This window comes from Castor canadensis, chromosome 7, assembly GCF_047511655.1.
Source record: "Castor canadensis chromosome 7, mCasCan1.hap1v2, whole genome shotgun sequence".
Lineage (NCBI taxonomy): Eukaryota > Metazoa > Chordata > Mammalia > Rodentia > Castoridae > Castor > Castor canadensis.
The window spans coordinates 6633924-6655811 of NC_133392.1; the positions used below are offsets into that span (position 1 = coordinate 6633924).

Here is a 21888-nt window from a genome sequence, read left to right on the forward strand (position 1 = left end):
CGAGGGGGACACGGGAAACTCATCCTATTTCTACTAAATTTTAAGATGTTGTGGTATCCTAAATCAAATCCTATTGATTACGCTATACATAGGATTTTAGATATGCTTTTTAAATTTTCCTCAAAGCTACAAAACCAACACTCTGAAATGCTACGCTGTCCAAGGTCACACAGTGAGGAGTGGGCAGCAGAGCTCACAGCCAGGTCTGTCCTTAGGTCATACTCCTTCCCTTTAGTCCATAATCAGCAATGAGGTAACTGACAAGTTCACTGTTGGCTTGCATGCTCACTAAATTTTGGACACAGACATCTTTAGTAAATGTGAATCCCCCCCCACCAAAAAAAAGTGTTAAAGGGTTGCCTAAAAAACTCAGAGAGGGCTAACTTCTCAGGATTTTTAAGAAAAGTTCTGAAAGCACCTGCAGCATCCCACACCTCTGCACTGACCACCTCTATTCCACAGCACCTACCTTACCTGCACGGTGAGGCCCTCTCGATGGGGGCACTTCCTAGCACATCCTAACCAGGAGGCTCTTCAGCATGCAAATGTTGGAAAACAAGTGAGTTCATTTCATGCTTATAAGCTTATCTTGGTATTATGATCCAGCTAGAATAAATGTATGTCTCTTCCAGCTTCTGTGAGGGGTCTACAGTGCTTCTCATCCTATGCTAGGAACAAAGGGACCCCTCGAAGAAGAGAAGGAAAGACTGTCATTGTTCATCACTCCTTATTTGATGGATTCCAGCAAAAGGAAGCAATCCCCATGTGCCAGGTATGACAGCAACTTCTCATCATTAGCTCAATCCCCCTCCTCCCAAGAAGACATTGCCCCAGAAAGGCAAAGAGGGACTGCAAATTTCCACTGGAGCCATGGGAAGCAGCCAAGGTCCAGAAAAGTCCCACAGTTAGCATGAATTTCACATAGACACTGAAAAGAAATGAAAAGGCCCTTGTTTCCTGAGCACAGCCATTCCTTCTACTCCCACTATAGACAGGAGTAATGAAGAACAGAGAGGAAATTCCAGGGTAAGCAGAATGTTCCACTCCTCCCACTCCTGAACCCTTCGAGACTCTGTGGGCTAAGTGCAACTGAAAATAAAAAGGCAGTCCTTTGCCTGGGTGGGTTTGATTGTCTAGAGCTTATTCTGAGTGTTGTGACTACAAACATCAAGCTGATCTGCTGGTGGTGAGGATGCCCTGGAATTCGCATCAGAGCTGGGTGTGGTGCAGGGAGTGAAGATTCCTGGGGCTGGGGACAGCAGAGTGGTTTGGGTGAAGCCATCATGCTTGCTCTGTAAAAGGGTCATTTAGCTGCAGATGTGTCTGCAGATATTATATGGTGATAGCACCTTTCTTGGTGGAGTTTAGGTCTTTATTGATAGCAGTGAATAAATCACAAGCTTGTTGGAGAAGATATTTGCCAATTAACAAGTAGCAGCTGTTCTTCTTTCCTTTTAAGGGCCCAGCTGATTAAAATTGCATGCCTCATTTAAGCAAGATCTTGTGTACTTTACCTGGGAAGGTTGGGGGGAGGGGAAGCTGAGCATTCTTTACTCAAAGTACATACTTTTGTGATTCGCTAAAACACTCTCAAATTGAATGCAAGTTATCAGCCTACAGAAGTATTTTCGCTTGCAATATATAATGTGCACACTTTTTAATTCTCTGTATAGAATGATCTGCTTCCTTAAGAGAGGCTGCACCAGATATAATAATGACAACAATAGCATAAGGAAGTAGCAGTCGCCCAGCAGAGCCCCTGGAGGCCGAGATGGCCACTGGGCTGCAGGCACTTGTGCTGTGCCTCACAGGGAAACAGTCAAGAGGCCCCTGCACATCTGGTCAGCACCAGCAAGCCCTTGTCCTGCAGGAGGTCTTACCTAATTACCCATGGAAGCCGAGGCGCTGTGATGACAAAATGCCTGGACCAACTACTTCTGCAAAGGCAGCTGGGCAAGAAGAAGGCACACCTGGCCACAGACACAACCCTTGTCAGCTGATTGACAAAGTTAGTCTGGTCTCTACCTTCCTAAAAAGGTCCCATGCAACACACTGGCTCCATGTGAACTCTGGCTAGAAAGTCCAGAACTCCTGGCCCTGATTTTGATGTGCTATATAAGAGGACACTAGTGGCCACCTGAAGCCTACCATAGTTGATTACAAAGCCGACCATGTCCACCTTTCCTGGAAGGTTCAGGTGGACTTGTTCTGATTAGTGGGAAATGGATCTATCCACCAACAGACATGAGTGCAAGCCAAGAAAACCAGAGTTTCTCTTCATACACTTAATGATGCCTCTGGGCCTTAGTTCATCATCCCTCTATCTTTCCATCCATCCATTCATCGAGGATCTCCTACATGTTAAAAACCCATCATCACCACCATCCTTCAGGAGCCCACAATGTATGGAGTCTAAAAAGGCAAACAAATATGTAAAATGAGATTTAAGAAGTCTTGGGAGTCTCCGCTCCCATTTCCTGCATAGGGAACAGGAAATGTTTCTTTCTCTTTCTCTGCCCCCACCATCTATACTTTACCCTGTTATACTAAAATAAATCCTTGCTAAAACTTAAAAAAAAAAAAGTGCTCCTGGAGGTGGGGAGCCCTGCTTTGTGCTGGGTAGAAACTGCAATGTGTGCAGAGAGGAACAACTGTACAAACAAATTGCCCCTGAGCCAACTCTGACCATGGAGCAGGTATGTGGGGGACTAAGCTCCAGGGAGGAGGGGAAGAAGCAGAAGTAGGCAGTTGGGGGTGGCCAGGGACCTATAGGTTGGTGGGGCAGCAGGACAGAAGGAAGCAAAGAGGCAGCCTCAGAGAACATCCTGGCCAGTGTGCCTTGGAGACTGTTCAAATGCCAGGCTCCCTTTGCAACCTTTCTCCTGTCCACTTCTCCCCTGACCTTCCATGCACAAAGAACTCAATGGCATTATACCACTCTGCCTTCACACACACCCCCCATCCCCCACCCCAGGACTCCAGGAGCCAAGTATCATCCCTACAAAAGCAAATACTTTCAGCATTGCCAGATCAGAGAAAAGGTCCTCTTGCTTGACCTGCATCTCCATGATTGGCCATTTCGCTTCAAGAGTCTTCTCTGAAATTGCCCTTTTCATGGCTATCCGGGCATCATTTGGGAACGTAGAGTCCCCACTCTTTCAGCTTTGACTCAAGTCACAATTTGCTAAATTTAAGCTTCAATGCCCTCATGCCACATTTGCAACTGAAGATGTGACAGGGCACCTCAAAATCTGAATTATCTTCAGTCCACACAGAAACTTAGCTAAAGAAATGCCTAATGGACACAACTGAGCACCACAGAAAATATACATAACAAGCCAAACACCATATTGAATAAAACTGGAAAAAGAGCTTTATTCACAAAAGGAAGAGTTCTTTTGTGCAATCCAAAAAAACCTTGCCTCTACTGTCAGAGGGTGGGCCATGAAGGATATTCCATCTAAATCTATGCAATATTCCAGATCAAAGATGACACAGAACAATCCATCTTTAAAATGTCTCAAAATATCAATAGCAGAAAATATCATAAAACTGGGATAAGACCAAAGTGGTCAGAGACGTAGCATCCAGCCTCACTGGCCACCTCCTCTGCAGGCCTCTCTCTCTGTGGGGCTAGGAGTGCACTGTTTTCTCACTCTGTAACCCCAGAAATCAGACATGTGTGACCAAGTCACATACACTGAAGCCGTCCAAAGTAGACAAGCACTGAGTAGACTTCCTCAGCAAAGTCTATGCCCAATGTCTGTAACAGACAATCCTGGCACAAAAATCAGCTCTCCCAATTTGTGAAAGCAGAATTGGACTTCCCTATGTCACATGATGCCCAAGCCCAGGCAGTAAATGATATTATCATAGTACTTAAAAATGGAATCCTTTCTGCTTCTGGTAAGGATGAGAAAAGGCAGAATATTTTTACCTCTAAATCACTTGTCATCATCATGGGTCTCTAGATAAATGAACAGAGCATACTCACTGGTCGTAGATACTGAGATGACTGGGCTGTACTCGTACTCTCCCGAGGGGCTGGTGACCTTCAGTCGGAATCTATACAGTGTCCTGGGTTCCAGACCCTCAATAACATGCTTCGTTGCATATCCCCTAGACATGAGGGGAGACAGGTCAATAACATCAGGAACCTTGTTAACACTCTCTGACAGACGTGGCAAGAGCAGGTGGAAGCAACTTTTGAATAATAGTTCTAGTACAGACCTAATTTGGTTGAATTCCTTGAAGAAAAAAATGGACTGGTCACATATGCCACTTCTATCCCCACCCAGCATGCCCCTCTCTGTCCCACAGGGCCTTGCTAGTTCCTGGTGCATGGTTAGTGTACAATTTTGTACTTTGGCGAAGTAATCATGTTAATCCATGACATTAACCTCAAGTGACAAAGTTTCACTTTGAAAGATAAGACAAGCAGTCAGTGGGGTCTTTGAGTGGGTGGGTGAGGCTACTGAATTTTATTGCAGGCAAATCACTACCACAGGGCAAGGCCCTGAAGAAGTGAACATGTGATGGTTTGCTGCCTTGACCAACTTCCGGCCCAGCTGGGGAGTCAGGCAAGGCATGAGAAACAAGTCTAATATCATGCAACATGGGTAAGTTCTCCGAGGAACATTGGTGGCCAATAGTGAACACTTCTCAAATAAGAAGTGTTAGAGGCTTGAGGTGGAAATCCACACATTTCCAGAGGGAAGGAGTTCTGAGACTAGTAATTTGGAGTCTGAAAAATGAGCACCAAGAAATGCAGTGAGGCAGCTGGCAGCCTGACTGCTCAGAGGACACTGGGACCTTGCAGACCTGGGGAGATCCCACCTGGGCTCCCATTCAAAGATATCAGGCCTTCAATGGTGACAGGGATATATATATATTTCCCATATTGCCCAAAACCTCAGTTTCCCTTTGCTGCCAAAAGTCTTTATTGATATCCGACTAAATTTCAAATCTGTCTAAATTTTTTCTTTCCTACAACTTCAAAGGCTTGAGTTTCGGGAGGCACACATATTGTTTCCAGCTCTCTTCTTTCCTGCTTCACTCCAGCACTTGTTCTCTTCTTTTCAGAATATTCTCTGTTGTTCCTTGCACTCCAAGTTTACCATTGTTTTCTGCAAATATTTTTTGCCTCTAATTTTTCTCTCATTTTCAGTGGATCTTCTTCAGAGGCCAAAACCATACTTTGATACTCACAACCAAAATTTCAAGGATGTTTATGTGCAACCCAAATATTTATACACCAATTCTATTCCATGCAATTCAACAAACATATCTAGTGTCTAATCCTTGTTCCTTGCCAGGGGCTGGGCCAGGCTAGGAGGCAGCCTGGACCAGCTCTGGGCTGAGATGAACCTCAGAACAGCAGGCTGATGCTGTCTTCTGCTGAAGGGGTGGCAAGATGAGGGGTAGTCAAGGGGGGTGCAGAAAGGACAACTGAGTCAAGTTGAGATGACAATGCTGACCAATAGAAGCTCACCTGAAAAATGTGGCTTCAGACCTAGGAAGGTAGAATCTTGTCACCTCACTTATTAATGACACTTTGCACTCTCTCCCCTGATGAAGGGGTATAGATCCACCACCCACTAAGAGGGAGCAGGACCCCCCAGAAGACACCCTGGTGGCCTTTTTGAGCTCCTTCTGCTGAACTCACTCATCAGACAAGTGATTCCTGAAAGTAAGGAGTAAGGGGTGGGGGAGAGGCAGGAGAGCATCCTCTAGGGAGCCTCTCTCTAGCCTGCAGTAAGAAATTGGGTGAGGGACTTCCATGACAGACAGATGATTCATTTCTAGATGGCAACCTGAGAAAGGAATGTGGGGTCAGAAGGGCATGAACACTGTAGAGGCAGGACCCGGTACCCTCAACAGGGTGAGCACAGAATGCCAAAGAGGATGTTGTGACCAGAGAGACCCCTCAGTGAGATCCAGAGGCCCACAGAGCCCTTTCTGAAAACTGATAAATGTTAATGAAGTCCCCTCTTTTCTTGGTATCTCTCCCCTTTATTGTTTATCCAAAAGATGACATTTCCAGGTGAAATAAAGTTCTTAACACTTAGCCATCCTTTTTTTTGCACCACAAGTTACTTCAGACACCAAAACCTAAATGATTTCTCTAGCACAGTTTTAACAGAACCAAGAAAATGACTCGGTGTCTCAGGTCCCCTGCCATATGGCTCTGCTTCCCTGCTCTTTGCTGGGGGATTCTACTGAGATCTGATGTCATCTTTGCTTGAAGTACACTTCTCTTCACCTAAAAGAAGTGGCATGTACTAGAAGGCCAGCGAGACTGGCAACAAGCCCCCCATGCCTGCAGGTACACAGAGGCAGGGTCTAGCCCTCTCCCTGGAGTAAGAGGGAAGGCGGCAGAAGTCATGCTGTGCAGCTCTGGACATGGATTATACGAGGCCTGGAATTTCTGCATTCGTGCCCTTGGAAAGGGCACTTCCTTGCTAGAGAGAGGTTACCTGATAAGACAGTCACTGGAAGATGGCAGACAGTGAAGGGAGAGAGAAAAGCCCAGGTAGTTTCCTGTAGTACCTGCCACCCAGCAGAGGCTGGGGCTAAAATGAAGCTACTTGGTTCTTCCCACCCAACAGAGCTACCAATTCCATACAGAACAGAGCTGAGTAGCCCCACATTGCCCAAGTCACAGATCATGAGCAGACACATGCATGTTTCTGCCTTAGGCCACTAAGCTTGGGGGCAGATGGTTATATAGCAATAGATAATGGCTATCTCACATATCAATGAAAAAGAGGCTGTACGACAATAAAAAGTTATACCAATGGCATTAAGAAAAATATTTTAATTGAGAAAACAAGGAAATAGATATGCATGAAAAACAGGTATAAATACACTGAAAAGGAAAAGCTCTAATACCAAGATAAATATTCAGAAAAACTGCACACCCTAAAAAATAATTTATAAAACTAAAATATCAGCCTGGCACAAGCTATTCTCATGAACTGATGAATTTTATAGTTAAGTGAGCATAGGTCTGTGCTATGGTTTGGGTAGGCTTTGTCTCCTAAGTGTGCTTGCATACACACGAACTCCTCTATCTTCTTTCTCTCACACCCAATATCTGCTTCACTGGCAATTTTTCTAAAAAAATTTTTTTTGAAACCAGGTATCGTTCTGTTGCCAAGGCTGACCCCAAACTCCTGGGCTCAAGGGATCCTCCTGCCTCAGCCTCCAGAGTGACTGGGACTACACATGTGTGCTCAGTTACACTAGCCCAGTTTTCAAACCTATCTTTAAAACATATCTTGTGTTCAACCACTTGTCATACTGTTCTGTAATCTTCCACCTCAATTACTGCAAACACTTCCTAATTAGTCCTCCTTGGTGTTTTCTGCCTTGCATTCCCTTAGCCCAATATCAGCCTGGCAGCCAGAGTGACACTCATACAACATAAGCCAGATCATGCCTCTCTTCAGCCTAGCAGTGTCTTTGCACTTTCCCTACCTCTCTGAGTAAAGACAGGGTTTTGGTGGAAGCCAGGCTCAAGCAGTAGAGCATCTGCCTAGGAAACATGAGGCTCTGAGTTCAAACCCCAATATTGCAAGAGAGGGGTAGGGGAAAGGATGACCTCATCTCTATTACTCTCAGCTTTGTTCCCTCTGCTCCACCATGTTCCTGGAGCATGCCAGGACACACCAACCTCAAGGCTTTCCCATTTGGTATTTGCTTTGCCTGGAAAGTTCTTCCTCCAGATATCTCTCACTTGCTTCAGGTCTTCACTCAGAAGTTTCTTTCTCAGTGATGATTTCCTTGCCTCCAGCCCAGACTCACAACTTTTCCTATGCTTTTCCTCTTAGTACTCATTACCATCTGACATACTACATATTTTCATTTATGCAACTTACTTATGATTTGCTTCCTCCCCATGAGGAATTTCTATCTGTTCCCAGTGCCAAATCTCCAGCATCCAGAACAGTGTCTGGCACATGGTAGGTGCCTGATAATATATGCTGATGGAATGTATAAAATGTATGATATGGGCACCAATTGTCACAGGAATTGGGGGACAAAGAATAGGACAGGAAGGAGAGGTTCTTGGTTGAGGTAAGAGAAAGGATGGATGATGAGGGGAATTTGTCCAGGGAGAAGAGGAAAAAATCAAGGCATACTCAAAGGACAGGAAGTAGATCTGATGAGAGGGTTTGTGCTCAGAAATGAGAGACAACAAGAAAGGCAGGTTGTGGGCAAGCTGTGAAAAGGCAGCAAATTTTAGTCTAAGGAAGTTGACCTTCATCCTTCAAACAAAGGAGACCCACTGGAGATCATTTGACAGAAGGAAGATTACAAAGAAAAGTAACTGGCAAGATAGAATGAAGGGACAGAAGCCAAGGAAGGAAGGGTAGGACCAACTCATTCTATCAGCCAATGTCCAGGCAGTGTAGGGTCTGGGATGTAGCTGAGAACTGCCAGAAAATGGAGCTCATGTTCTAGTGGAGTAGAAATGCCAGTCTCTTGAGGGGGAGCATAAAGGGACTTTACAAAGGGAGAATTCACAAAGCTAGATGACTGATTAGCTCTGAGACACCATGGAGAAAAGCCCAACCTAGAGACCATACCACTGACTCAAGATGGACTGATGACAGATGGGAACAGAAACTGACAAGTCAGAAGAAAGCTCCTGATCCACAGCCGGATGTCAGATGGTCCAGATAATCACTTTTTAAAGAAAGACATCTGCTAGTTTCAATATCTAGAGAAAGTGGTCTAATGAAAAAACAGGTGAAGATTGATACAGTCTAATTCTGCCACCTAGCGTCAAGATTTGTACCATATAATTCTCCAAGGGAACACTGGCATTTATCCACTGCCCCGGGAACTGGCGCTGCAGGCGTTGCCAAGAGCTCAGCAATACTAGGCCATCATCTGAGACCACTCTGGCCTCACAGCAACCAGCTTTGTGGGAAGAAGGTAAAAAATGCAGACATACACTCCAAACTGGAGGCCAGTGTACATGGTCTATCCAGCCTCTAGGCAGGGTGTCTATCCAGCCACTTAAAAAAAGAAAAAGGCCAAGTAAAAGAGTATCTAGGAAAGCCCTCTGCCCATAGCCAAGAGTAGCTTGCTAAAGGAGAGAGATGGGGAAAGAAATAAACCTTTCTCTTTCTCCAGAGAAACACTTAAAAATATCACTCATGTTTTGAGATGGAGACTACCTTCACAGAGGAGTACATGACATGATTAAAATTAAAATTGGGTAGTCAGGTCAGGAATTACTTTCACATTTCAAATAATGCTTTTTTGTTTGATTAGATACAGAGAAATATTTCTCAAATATCAGGGATACTGTCACTCAGGTAATAGCTAAATTGTGTATGTGCATGTGTGCATACATAGGAAGAGGGTTGACAAGGGACAGTGATATGACATGGGCTCAGAAAAATTGGCTAGGGGAATTCCAAGATGGCGGCTAGAGGTAGGAAGCAGAAAGCGACCCTCCTATAGTGAAATCTTGGAGAGACGCTGGAGACACACTTTGCAGGCATAATCACCGAGAAAAGGCGTAACTTTGACTCCTCCACATCTCCAGCCAGCGCAGAGAATCTCCACTTCACGTTAAATGGAGAACCGAGGAGGCCCCCGGGGCCGCCAGGGGCCGGCGCCCATACGGCTTGGGAAGACGCGGACCAGGTGAGCTTCGCGGTACCGCGGTTCCCCCACAGACAAGCCTGGGCCAGAGCAGCATAGCCCCCTGGACAGACTGACCTCCACCCGGGAAAAAAAGAGAAACTGAGTACTAAGCAATAAGAACAGTTAAGACACGCTGGAAAGAGGGTGGGGCGCCCTGAGCGCTGAAGATTGGGGGAAGGGAATCCTTCCCGGGACTGTAAATAAACGAGCCGGGCCGGAGAGGCTCTGGCGGGAGCGGGGCGCGCGCCCAGCAACCAGGAGCGGGGACGCTTGTGAGAGGAGGGAAGACCCACTTCCCACGTGAACTGTAAATAAACACGCAGGCCTGACAACGCAGGGCAGTGTCACCTTTCCCAGTGCTTGGAAAGGGAAAAGCCTGTAGCAGAGGCTCCTGCACAGGAGAACTCTGAGCAAACAAAGCCTGTGGGACCAGGTGAGTGCTAAGCTCACCCCAGAGATCTGCATAAATAACACCGCCAGCTACAGGCTGAGAGCAGCAGGCAGGCAAACCACAGTTGCAGATACCACTCTCAGAACTGTCTCCAGACGCTTTTTTTTCTTTTTCTCCCTACCTTTGATGAGAGAACAACCGAATTACACCTGCAAGCCAAAAAACTTACTGAAACTGTATTGCATTTGAACTGGGGACACTTGGTGGGGCTTTTTTTTTTTTTCATCTGTGTGTGTGTGAGTGTAGTTTTGTTCTACTTTATGCATCCCCTTTGATGAGACAACTACAGAACAACATCTGAGGCACCAACTCCAGGACTGGAGATTGAGACGGATATCCAAATTATTAAGACTGAAATTGCATTGCATATAAACTTGGAAGTTTTTTGGTTTTTTGGTTTTTTTTGTTTTTTTTAATTTTCTATTTTCCATTTTATTTTAATTCATTTTATAAATAGATATTACTTTCATATACTTATTTTTTATTTTTTTTATCTTTGATTTTCAATCCTCTCTCTGTCACTCTATTGTCTGTTCAGCTTACTGTCGATTAGTACACTAACACTCCCTGTTTATACCTTTGAAACTCTCTTGTCTGATACCTTGTTCTGCTTTCTCCCTCTTGTCTGTATATTTGTTTTCCCCTTTTCTTTAACTTCTTGCTTTCCATCTCAGCTCACTCTTCCATTCTCAATATTACCATTGTTATTATTACAAGCTAGAAAATACTTAATTACACACAGTACAGGGACAGTAACAACACCAAGGACAATGACAGGAAGACAGAAAAAACAAGGAAACCAGTTTCCCCACAGCAAAAAATTAGTACAGGAACCAGAGGGGAATGAAGAGAACAGAAACTCAGAGCCAGACTCCAACAAAATGAAGATAAACTATGCCAAAGGACCCAATGAAGCCTACAAGAATAATTTAAAAGAAGACATACTACAAGTACTCAATGAGAATTTTATAGAGATGATACTGGATAGGGTCAACCAAAATGTACAGGAGACACTCAAGAAATTCCAAGACAATAAAAATAGAGAATTTGAAAAAGCAAAAGAAGAAATAAAGGAAACCATAGAAGCACTGTATAAACACCAAAGTGAAAGAGAGAACACAATGAATAAATGGATAAATGAACTCAGGACAAAAATAGACAACAATAAAGAAGAAAACAGCCAGGATATGGAAAACCTCAGAAAAAAGAACGAAACAGAACTGCAAAACAAAACGGAAGGCCAATCCAGCAGAATAGAACAAACAGAAGACAGAATCTCAGAACTTGAAGATGAAATGGTAATTAAAGGAAAAACTGAAGAACTACTAATTAAACAACTCAAGACCTGTGAAAAGAAAATGCAAGAACTCACTGACTCCATCAAAAGACCAAACTTGAGAATCATGGGCATCGAAGAAGGAGAAGAGGTGCAAGCGAAGGGAATGCGTAATATATTCAACAAAATAATAATGGAAAATTTCCCAAATCTAGAGAAAGATATTCCCATACAAATGCAAGAGGCCTCCAGGACACCAAACAGACCAGATCAAAATAGAACTACTCCACGACATATCATCATTAAAACAACAAGTTCAGAAACTAAGGAAAGAATATTGAAGGCTGCAAGAGAGAAAAAACAAGTAACATACAAAGGTAAACCCATCAAAATCACAGCAGACTTCTCAACAGAAACATTAAAAGCAAGAAGAGCGTGGGGTGAGATCTTCCGGGCACTGAATGAAAATAACTTCAACCCCAGGATACTCTACCCAGCAAAGCTATCATTCAAAATAGATGGAGCAATAAAAGTCTTCCATGATAAGCAGAAACTAAAACAATATGTGACCACAAAGCCACCATTACAGAAGATTCTGCAAGGGATCCTGCACACAGAAAGTGACACCCAACTTAACCATGAAAAGGCAGGCAGCACCAAACCACAGGATAAGAAAAAGCAAGACAGTAGAGAGTAACATCAAGTTAGGTACACACAATCAAACCTTCAAACAACTAAGATAACCAAATGGCAGGAATCACCACATACCTATCAGTACTAACACTTAATGTTAATGGACTTAATTCACCCATCAAAAGACACCGTTTGACAAAATGGATTAAAAAAGAAGATCCAACAATTTGTTGCTTACAGGAGACTCATCTCACCGACAGAAATAAGCATATGCTTAGGATGAAAGGCTGGAAGAAGATTTACCAAGCCAATGGCCCCCGAAAACAAGCAGGAGTAGCAATACTTATCTCTGACAAAGTAGACTTCAAACCTACATTGATCAAACGAGATAAAGAAGGACATTCCATACTAATAAAAGGGGAAATAGACCAAAAGGAAATAATAATCATCAATCTGTACGCACCCAATGTCAACGCACCCAATTTCATCAAACATACCCTGAAAGACCTAAAAGCATATATAAACGCCAACACAGTGGTTGTGGGAGACTTTAACACTCCATTATCATCAATAGATAGGTCATCCAAACAAAAAATCAATAAAGAAATCCAAGATCTAAAATATGCAATAGATCAAGTGGACCTAGTAGATGTCTACAGAACATTTCATCCAACCTCTACACAATATACATTCTTCTCAGCAGCCCATGGAACCTTCTCCAAAATAGATCATATCCTAGGGCACAAAGCAAGCCTCAGCAAATATAAGAAAATAGAAATAATACCATGCATACTATCTGACCACAATGCAGTAAAAGTAGAACTCAACAACAAAAGTAAAGACAAAAAACATGCAAACAGCTGGAAACTAAATAACTCATTACTTAATGAAGAATGGATCATCGATGCAATAAAAGAGGAAATTAAAAAGTTCCTAGAAGTCAATGAAAATGAAAACACAACCTACCAGAACCTATGGGACACAGCTAAGGCAGTCTTGAGAGGAAAGTTTATAGCCATGAGTGCATATATTAAAAAGATTGAAAGATCCCAAATCAATGACCTAATGATACATCTCAAACTCCTAGAAAAACAAGAACAAGAAAATCCCAAAACAAATAGAAGGAGAGAAATAATAAAAATAAGAGCTGAAATCAACGAAATAGAAACCAAAAAAACCATACAAAGAATTAATGAAACAAAAAGTTGGTTCTTTGAAAAAATAAACAAGATCGATAGACCCCTGGCAAACCTGACTAAAATGAGGAGAGAAAAAACCCAAATTAGTAGAATCAGGAATGCAAAAGGGGAGATAACAACAAACACCATGAAGTCCAGGAAATCATCAGAGACTACTTTGAGAACCTATATTCAAATAAATTTGAAAATCTAAAAGAAATGGACAGATTTCTAGATACATATGATCATCCAAAACTGAACCAAGAGGAAATTAATCACCTGAATAGACCTATAACACAAAATGAAATTGAAGCAGCAATCAAGAGTCTCCCCAAAAAGAAAAGTCCAGGACCTGATGGATTCTCTGCTGAATTCTATCAGACCTTTAAAGAAGAACTGATACCAACCCTCCTTAAACTGTTCCATGAAATAGAAAGGGAAGGAAAACTGCCAAACACATTTTATGAAGCCACTATTACACTTATCCCAAAACCAGGCAAAGACACCTCCAAAAAGGAGAACTATAGGCCAATCTCCTTAATGAACATTGATGCAAAAATCCTCAACAAAATAATGGCAAATCGAATTCAGCAACACATCAAAAAGATTATTCACCACGACCAGGTAGGCTTCATCCCAGGGATGCAGGGGTGGTTCAACATACGAAAATCAATAAACGTAATAAACCACATTAACAGAAGCAAAGACAAAAACCACTTGATCATCTCAATAGATGCAGAAAAAGCCTTTGATAAGATCCAACATCATTTCATGATAAAAGCTCTAAGAAAACTAGGAATAGAAGGAAAGTTCCTCAACATTATAAAAGCTATATATGACAAACCTACAGCCAGCATTATACTTAACGGAGAAAAATTAAAACCATTCCCTCTAAAATCAGGAACCAGACAAGGATGCCCACTATCTCCACTCCTATTCAACATAGTACTGGAATTCCTAGCCAGAGCAATTAGGCAAGAAGAAGGAATAAAAGGAATACAAATAGGTAAAGAAACTGTCAAAATATCCCTATTTGCAGACGACATGATCCTATACCTTAAAGACCCAAAAAACTCTACTCAGAAGCTTCTAGACATCATCAATAGCTATAGCAAGGTAGCAGGATATAAAATCAACATAGAAAAATCATTAGCATTTCTATACACTAACAATGAGCAAACGGAAAAAGAATGAAAACAATTCCATTTACAATAGCCTCAAAAAAAATCAAATACCTAGGTGTAAACCTAACAAAAGATGTGAAAGACCTCTACAAGGAAAACTATACACTTCTGAAGAAAGAGATTGAGGAAGACTATAGAAAGTGGAGAGATCTCCCATGCTCATGGATTGGTAGAATCAACATAGTAAAAATGTCTATACTCCCAAAAGTAATCTACATGTTTAATGCAATTCCCATCAAAATTCCAATGACATTCATCAAAGAGATTGAAAAATCTACTGTTAAATTTATATGGAAACACAAGAGGCTACGAATAGCCAAGGCAATACTCAGTCAAAAGAACAATGCAGGAGGTATCACAATACCTGACTTCAAACTATATTACAAAGCAATAATAATAAAAACAGCATGGTACTGGCACAAAAACAGACATGAAGACCAGTGGAACAGAATAGAGGATCCAGATATGAAGCCACACAACTATAAGCAACTTATCTTTGACAAAGGAGCTAAAAATATACGATGGAGAAATAGCAGCCTCTTCAACAAAAACTGCTGGGAAAACTGGTTAGCAGTCTGCAAAAAACTGAAACTAGATCCATGTATATCACCCTATACCAAGATTAACTCAAAATGGATCAAGGATCTTAATATCAGACCCCAAACTCTTAAGTTGATACAAGAAAGAGTAGGAAATACTCTGGAGTTAGTAGGTATAGGTAAGAACTTTCTCAATGAAACCCCAGCAGCACAGCAACTAAGAGATAGCATAGATAAATGGGACCTCATAAAACTAAAAAGCTTCTGTTCATCAAAAGAAATGGTCTCTAAACTGAAGAGAACACCCACAGAGTGGGAGAAAATATTTGCCAATTATACATCAGACAAAGGACTGATAACCAGAATATACAGGGAACTTAAAAAACTAAATTCTCCCAAAACTAATGAACCAATAAAGAAATGGGCATGTGAATTAAACAGAACTTTCTCAAAAGAAGAAATTCAAATGGCCAGAAAACACATGAAAAAATGCTCACCATCTCTAGCAATAAAGGAAATGCAAATTAAAACCACACTAAGATTCCACCTCACCCCTGTTAGAATAGCCATCATCAGCAACACCACCAACAACAGGTGTTGGCGAGGATGCGGGGAAAAAGGAACCCTCTTACACTGTTGGTGGGAATGTAGACTAGTACAACCACTCTGGAAAAAAATTTGGAGGCTACTTAAAAAGCTGGACATCGATCTACCATTTGATCCAGCAATACCACTCTTGGGGATATACCCAAAAGACTGTTACTCCAGAGGCACCTGCACATCCATGTTTATTGCGGCACTATTCACAATAGCCAAGTTATGGAAACAGCCAAGATGCCCCAGCACTGACGAATGGATTAAGAAAATGTGGTATCTATACACAATGGAATTTTATGCAGCCATGAAGAAGAACGAAATGTTATCATTCGCTGGTAAATGGATGGAATTGGAGAACATCATTCTGAGTGAGGTTAGCCTGGCTCAAAAGACCAAAAATCGTATGTTCTCCCTCATATGTGGACATTAGATCAAGGGCAAACACAACAAGGGGATTGGACTATGAGCACATGATAAAAACACAAGGGAGGGGTGAGGATAGGTAAGACACCTAAAAAACTAGCTAGCATTTGTTGCCCTTAATGCAGAGAAACTAAAGCAGATACCTTAAAGCAACTGAGGCCAATAGGAAAAGGGGACCAGGAACTAGAGAAAAGGTTAGATTAAAAAGAATTAACCTAGAAGGTAACACCCATGCACAGGAAATCAATGTGAGTCAATGCCCTGTATAGCTATCCTTATCTCAACCAGCAAAACCCCTTGTTCCTTCCTATTATTGCTTATACTCTCTCTACAACAAAATTAGAGATAAGGGCAAAATAGTTTCTGCTGGGTATTGAGGGGGGGAGCGGGAGGGGGTGGAGTGGGTGGTAAGGGAGGGGGTGGGGGCAGGGGGGAGAAATAAACCAAGCCTTGTATGCACATATGAATAATAAAAGAAAAATGAAAAAAAAAAAAAAAGAAAAATTGGCTAGGGTTCTCCATCCTGGAAAAGGCCAGACAAGTGACAGATGTTTTGTCTTCTGACTGCATCAGGGCCAACCTTCTGGTTGTGATACTTCAGAAGTTTCCCAATGCCAGGGGAAGGTGTGGGGGCAGGGAATGTGTACACAGACAAACTCTATCATTTCTTATAAATGGACATGACTCTACAATTACCTCAGAGCAAAGGGTTGAAGTAAAAACCATATCTGTATCTTATTTCTGGTTTTCTGAATCAGATACGGAGCCATTTTGCAAGGGATAATGCTTCCAAAGAGAGATCAGTGTGAGCTGACAGGAAAACTAAGAACAAAAAGACCCTTGATCCCTGCTGTAACCGGGGTTTACTTGTACTACAGCTCTTTTGAGGGCTCTGCCTACCAGCCAGTGCTATCTAGGAGCAGGGGACAGAGTGCCACACACATAGCCATCATACCTGTCTCTCACTGCAGTTTAAATACTGGTGGGGAGACAGCAAACAAACAAGCAGACAAGTGAAATAGCTGTAGCAGAGCTCAGGGCTCTGACGCATCCAAATGAGGATGGACACAGGGCTGCCCGGGGGGCAGGGAAAATGTTGGATGGCCCTTTGAGCAGGGGAGGGTCCATCTGAGATTCTCCAGCCAAATAAAACGGAAGGAAACACACTTAAGGGAAAGCAAGGAGAAAGGTCCTGACATGGAAGCCAGTCTGGCCTGCTCCAGGCCAAAAGGGTGGCCAATTGGTTGGAGAGGGTTGACAGGGGGACAGAGGTATGACAAGAGATCAGAGCCATTGGCCAGGGCAGACTACACATCCCACCTCCATGAACAAAATAATCTCATTTAATTTTATCAAAGTGTCTTTGGTTTCTGTTGCTAAATCTTAGATTTTAAAAATATACCATTAGAATATTTCAGAAGCCAAAGAAACTCTCAAAGGCACAGGAAGTTTAATTTCAAAGTTATTGCTAATGCTTATTTTCCAAAAATTATGATTCATAAAAGAACATGAATGTAAATGATACTGACTCATTCTTTTCTTTAATTTCAAAACAAGTAGAGGCTTTTGAGGGGCAATAGAAGTCATTCTAGACAACCAGGAAATCACATCAAAATGGTAAGCAATTCAATTTTGCACCTACGTATAAATGATACCGTAACTGTGCATTTTAGGGTCTTCCTCTTCAATTGAGAACCTATGCCACTGCTCCTGAGGTCCTTGACGTTTTGCTTTCTTTTCCAGATCCCAGTATAATTCAATGCTGTGATGAGTCACTTTGCCCACAACAGGTGGATGAGGCTTTGAGGATGGCGTGATTTCTAAAAAAGGAATGACAGAGGACTTTAGGACCCCAGAAGAAGGGCTAGCTGAGTGGATTCTAGCTACTCAATGATTCAACTGTTTCCTGTACATCAGGCACACAGGGGTGTTGAAGAACACCTGAAAAGCTGAAGGGATGCAAAACTCGGCTGGCTCATTGAGTTCTCACTTCCTTGCACAGGCAGACTACACCAGGCCCATCAATATTGAACTCCAATCATGGGCCCTTCCAAAAGGTGGGTTAACATATCAAACTAATATGTTTCAGCTGATGAAATTCAATTTGCTGCCATAATCCTTCTGTTTCAGCTGATGAAATTCAATTTGCTGCCATAATCCTTCAGTGAACTGACTAGTAGACACAGCCAAGAGACAAAGGCCCAAGTTTTTATAATGCAGATGAAAAAGGGTTGACATCTATTCTATATAAATAGTTCTTACAAACCAAGGCATAAAACAAAATCTAATCCTAATGAAGGTAAAAAATGAGCAGTGGACAAGCTAGCAAAAACAAATAGCCAACAATAAACATGAAAAGATGTTCAGATTCCACGGTGTTCATGGAAATCGGTAGCAATGAGCTGTAACTTTTTGACTAGTCAGACACTTAAAAGAGATATCACTATTAGTAGTGACAACCTAGGAAGAAGCTAACTTTCATTCATTGGCTGTGGGAAAATATGAATCAGAGTCTTTTTAGGAAGCAATATGACAGCAATTACTGAAAGTAAAAACACACACACCCTTCTACCAGGCCTTACCAACTTTAGTAACTTCTTCCACAGACATCAGAGCACTAGTGAACACAGAGACACAGATATAAGGACATTAGCTACTATTAGCAGTTTACAGCAAAAAAAAAAAAAATACCCATTAAGAAGGACATTGGCAAAGAAGTTATGATTTGTGGATGTATTATGTAATGTTACATAGCCTCTTAAAGAGAACTAGTTCTGTACAAGATGCTTTGAGAGGGTTTCCATAAGGTGCTGTTGGATGAGAAACCAAGGTACAGAGAAAACACAGAATGTCCCATTTTTGTAAAAGATAAGGAGACCGGTACAGTACATACCAAATTGTCTAGCATGCAGTGGTTCCTTTTATGGGCTTTGTCCGCCTGCTGCTTCTGGAGTTTCTTAGGTTTTTAAATTTCTCAGTCCATGTCTTCCGCTCCTTTTGAAACCTCTCCCTGTGCCTCAGTACTTTTCAGGCCCCAAATATGTCACTGACTTACCACATTGGTCATTCAAAAAGAAAAGATTTTGTATTGCCCTTGAAGCTGGCCAGATGCTCTCTGAAGACCCTGCGACCTCTACAGTCCACTGAAGAAGACAAGGCTGCCCTGGTCTTGCCTGCCTCAGGTCAGCAGGGCCCAAGCCAACAATTCCCTGTGCATTGAGATCCCAGAGCAATGTGAAGAGACAGCTTGCAAGCTCATATTTCCTAACTTAATTTTCCAAATATTTATAGAAAGCATGGTGGAATTGAATCAACCTGGATTTGAATACATGCTCTGAAACACAGCCTAAAATACTTTGGAAGTAGTTGTGATAATTAAATAACATGTAAAAAGCATCTAAATTTTGGTATCTTTCATGCCTGAAATTCCATACTGTAGCTAAAAGGAACTAATTCTATATGCATTGACATAGATAAATCCCAAATGACAAAAAAAAAAAAACACAGTTTGCAAAAGGAAACATTAAGTTTTTACAATAAATAAACAGTACACATTATTTATGACTACTTAGATAAGCAGACAAAGTTGAAAACACAGAGGGCAAGAAGTATACAACACCTCAGATATGCACTGAAAGGGACAGAGACATGATGGGTGCAAAAAGAAAGGTGTCTCACCATTCTGTCTGTAAATTTTTATTTCATTATTATTTTTTTCTGGTAGTACTGGAGTTTGAACTCAGGGCCTTGTGCTTGCTAGACAGGTGCTCTACCATTTGAGCCATACCCATAGCCCTTTTTGTTTCCATTATTTTTTCTAATAGGGTCTTGCATTTACGCCTGGGCCAGGCTGGACTTTGATCCTCCTATTTATGTTTCCTGCATAGCTGGGATGACAGGTATGTGCCACCATACTTGTTTCTATTGGTTGAGATGGGGGTGGGGGTTGAGATAGGAGATCCTCTGCATCTCTGCCTCCCGAGTAGTGGGGATTACAGGCATGAATCACCACACTCAACAAGGTTTTATTTCTTTATGAAAAGAACTTTGAACATATGTGGCAAAATGTCCACATTTCAAACCTGTATGATATATTTGGGTGCCTTACTTTCATTTTAGTAGGCTTGAAATATTAATTTCTGAAAAATAACTATAAAAATAAATACTACACATTGTTCTTATGGGACTGCTGGCTTTCTCAGAGAAACCAATTCCAGTGTTGTAAATATAAATTACCACATGTGGGGAAGACACTAACAAGCCAGACACTGACCTTTCAGCATGAGTCATCTCATTTTATCCTGGCAGTCCTGGCTGGCAAATGCAGTGACTCACATTGGCACATCAAGACACCATGTTAAACAAGTCACTTTGTTTTCAGAGCCCTCTGAAACCAAAGGCCAGGATAGGCAGATGATAACAGAATAGCCCCAGCATAACAAGAGGCCAACTCATGTTTCAGTTCCAAAGACATCCAGCCTAGAATCTCACTAGAAATCAGGACAAGCAAGAAATTCTAAATTAATGTCAAATCTTGGAAGGGACCAGCCAAATGGCTCCTCATGAACCTATATGAGGATCAATAGAGCATTAACTTCTCGGGTACACTATTTTCTCAGGCCTTGCTCTTCGCTTGTCTATGATACAGGCAAACAAGAGACCTCCTTCAGTCAGTTTGGCAACGCCACAACCATCTTCTGCCCCAAGGCCTATCCTCGAGCTCACTTAAGGCTGCTGGGTCATGATTGAGTGGGAGCCCTCACTGCTCATCATCCCTCCAGATCCCAGACAAGCTGTAGGTGTGGAAGTTCTGTCATTATTATTCACTCAATTGGTTTTTAGGAGTGATCCAAATGTAAGGGCACCACAGCCTCTCTAATTGCACTAGGATGAGTAAAGCCTTGTGCCTGCACACCAGGTAATAGGAGTCACATGATTTTGCCATGCCCTGTCACTGACCACCAATGACCTTCTCCATTGTCTTTTACTCTGATACAAAGCTTGGCAAGATGCTGAGGCCCACTTGGGCAAGAGCTACTTTTGCAGAAAGCTATAATGCCAGACAGGACCTGATGGTCCTTTTATCTTTTATCAGTAGAAACACTCTTAGGAACTGTTTTCATAAATTTTGCACACGTTTCCTAAGATATATACAACACAGGCCACCAATACACATTGGTAGACACAATTTGCATGCTGTGTTTTTATATACAAAACTTTTCTTTGGTGGTACTGGGGTTTAAACTCAGGGCTTTTCTAGGCAAGCACTCTATGGCTTGAGCCATGCCTCCAGTCTTTTTTCTCTGATTATTTTGAATAGGGTCTCACTTTTTGGCCCAGGCCAGCCTGAACCACCATTCTCCTGCTTTACACTCCCCAGCATAGCTGGGATGATAGACTTACACCATCACACCCAGTGTTTTTTTCTGTTGAGATGGCCTCACAAACTTTTTTGTCCAGACTGGCCTGGAACTGTGATCATCCAATCTCAGCTTCTTGCATAGCGTGGGATGACAGGTGTGAGCCCGGTGCCCAGCATACAAATTTTAAAGCTCTATTTTTTTTCCTGGCTTTAAGTATCAGATCTTTTTAAAGAAACTTTTGCTTGTTTAAGTCTAATAACCAGAGTGAGTCACATATTCTAATATCACAAACTAAGACCTAAAGTTTATCTTTAGATTACCAACAAAATAGAAAAACAAGACCTTACTTTCAGTTTTGCATGGTCCCTTTAAATAATTGGGAAGATCTTTTAACTTTTCTTATCTTAAAAGTTTCACAAAAAATGCCAGGGTATAGCTCATGGCTTTAATCCTAGCTACTTCGGAGGCTGAGATCAGGAGGATTATAGTTTGAGCCCAGCCTGGCAAATAGTTTTCAAGACCTGATCTCCAAAATAACCAGAGCAAAATGGACTGGAGGTGTGGCTCAAACAGTGTCTGCT

The 21888-nt window shown here is 42.0% G+C and overlaps 1 protein-coding gene across 9 annotated transcripts in view; it reads right to left on the minus strand.

The window, feature by feature from the left end:
- Fank1 (fibronectin type III and ankyrin repeat domains 1) overlaps window positions 1-21888 on the minus strand; it is a 114818-nt gene that overhangs the window by 32762 nt on the left and 60168 nt on the right. For 6 of the 9 annotated variants that reach the window (XM_074078079.1, XM_074078080.1, XM_074078076.1 and 3 more), the window contains 2 exons: window positions 17587-17764; window positions 3995-4119 (listed from right to left, as the gene is read on the minus strand). In XM_074078079.1, coding sequence (XP_073934180.1) covers window positions 3995-4119; window positions 17587-17764 — 303 coding nt within the window. The remainder of the gene's footprint in view (window positions 1-3994; window positions 4120-17586; window positions 17765-21888) is intronic. The other 3 variants (XM_074078084.1, XM_074078082.1, XM_074078085.1) reach the window with 1 other exon arrangement.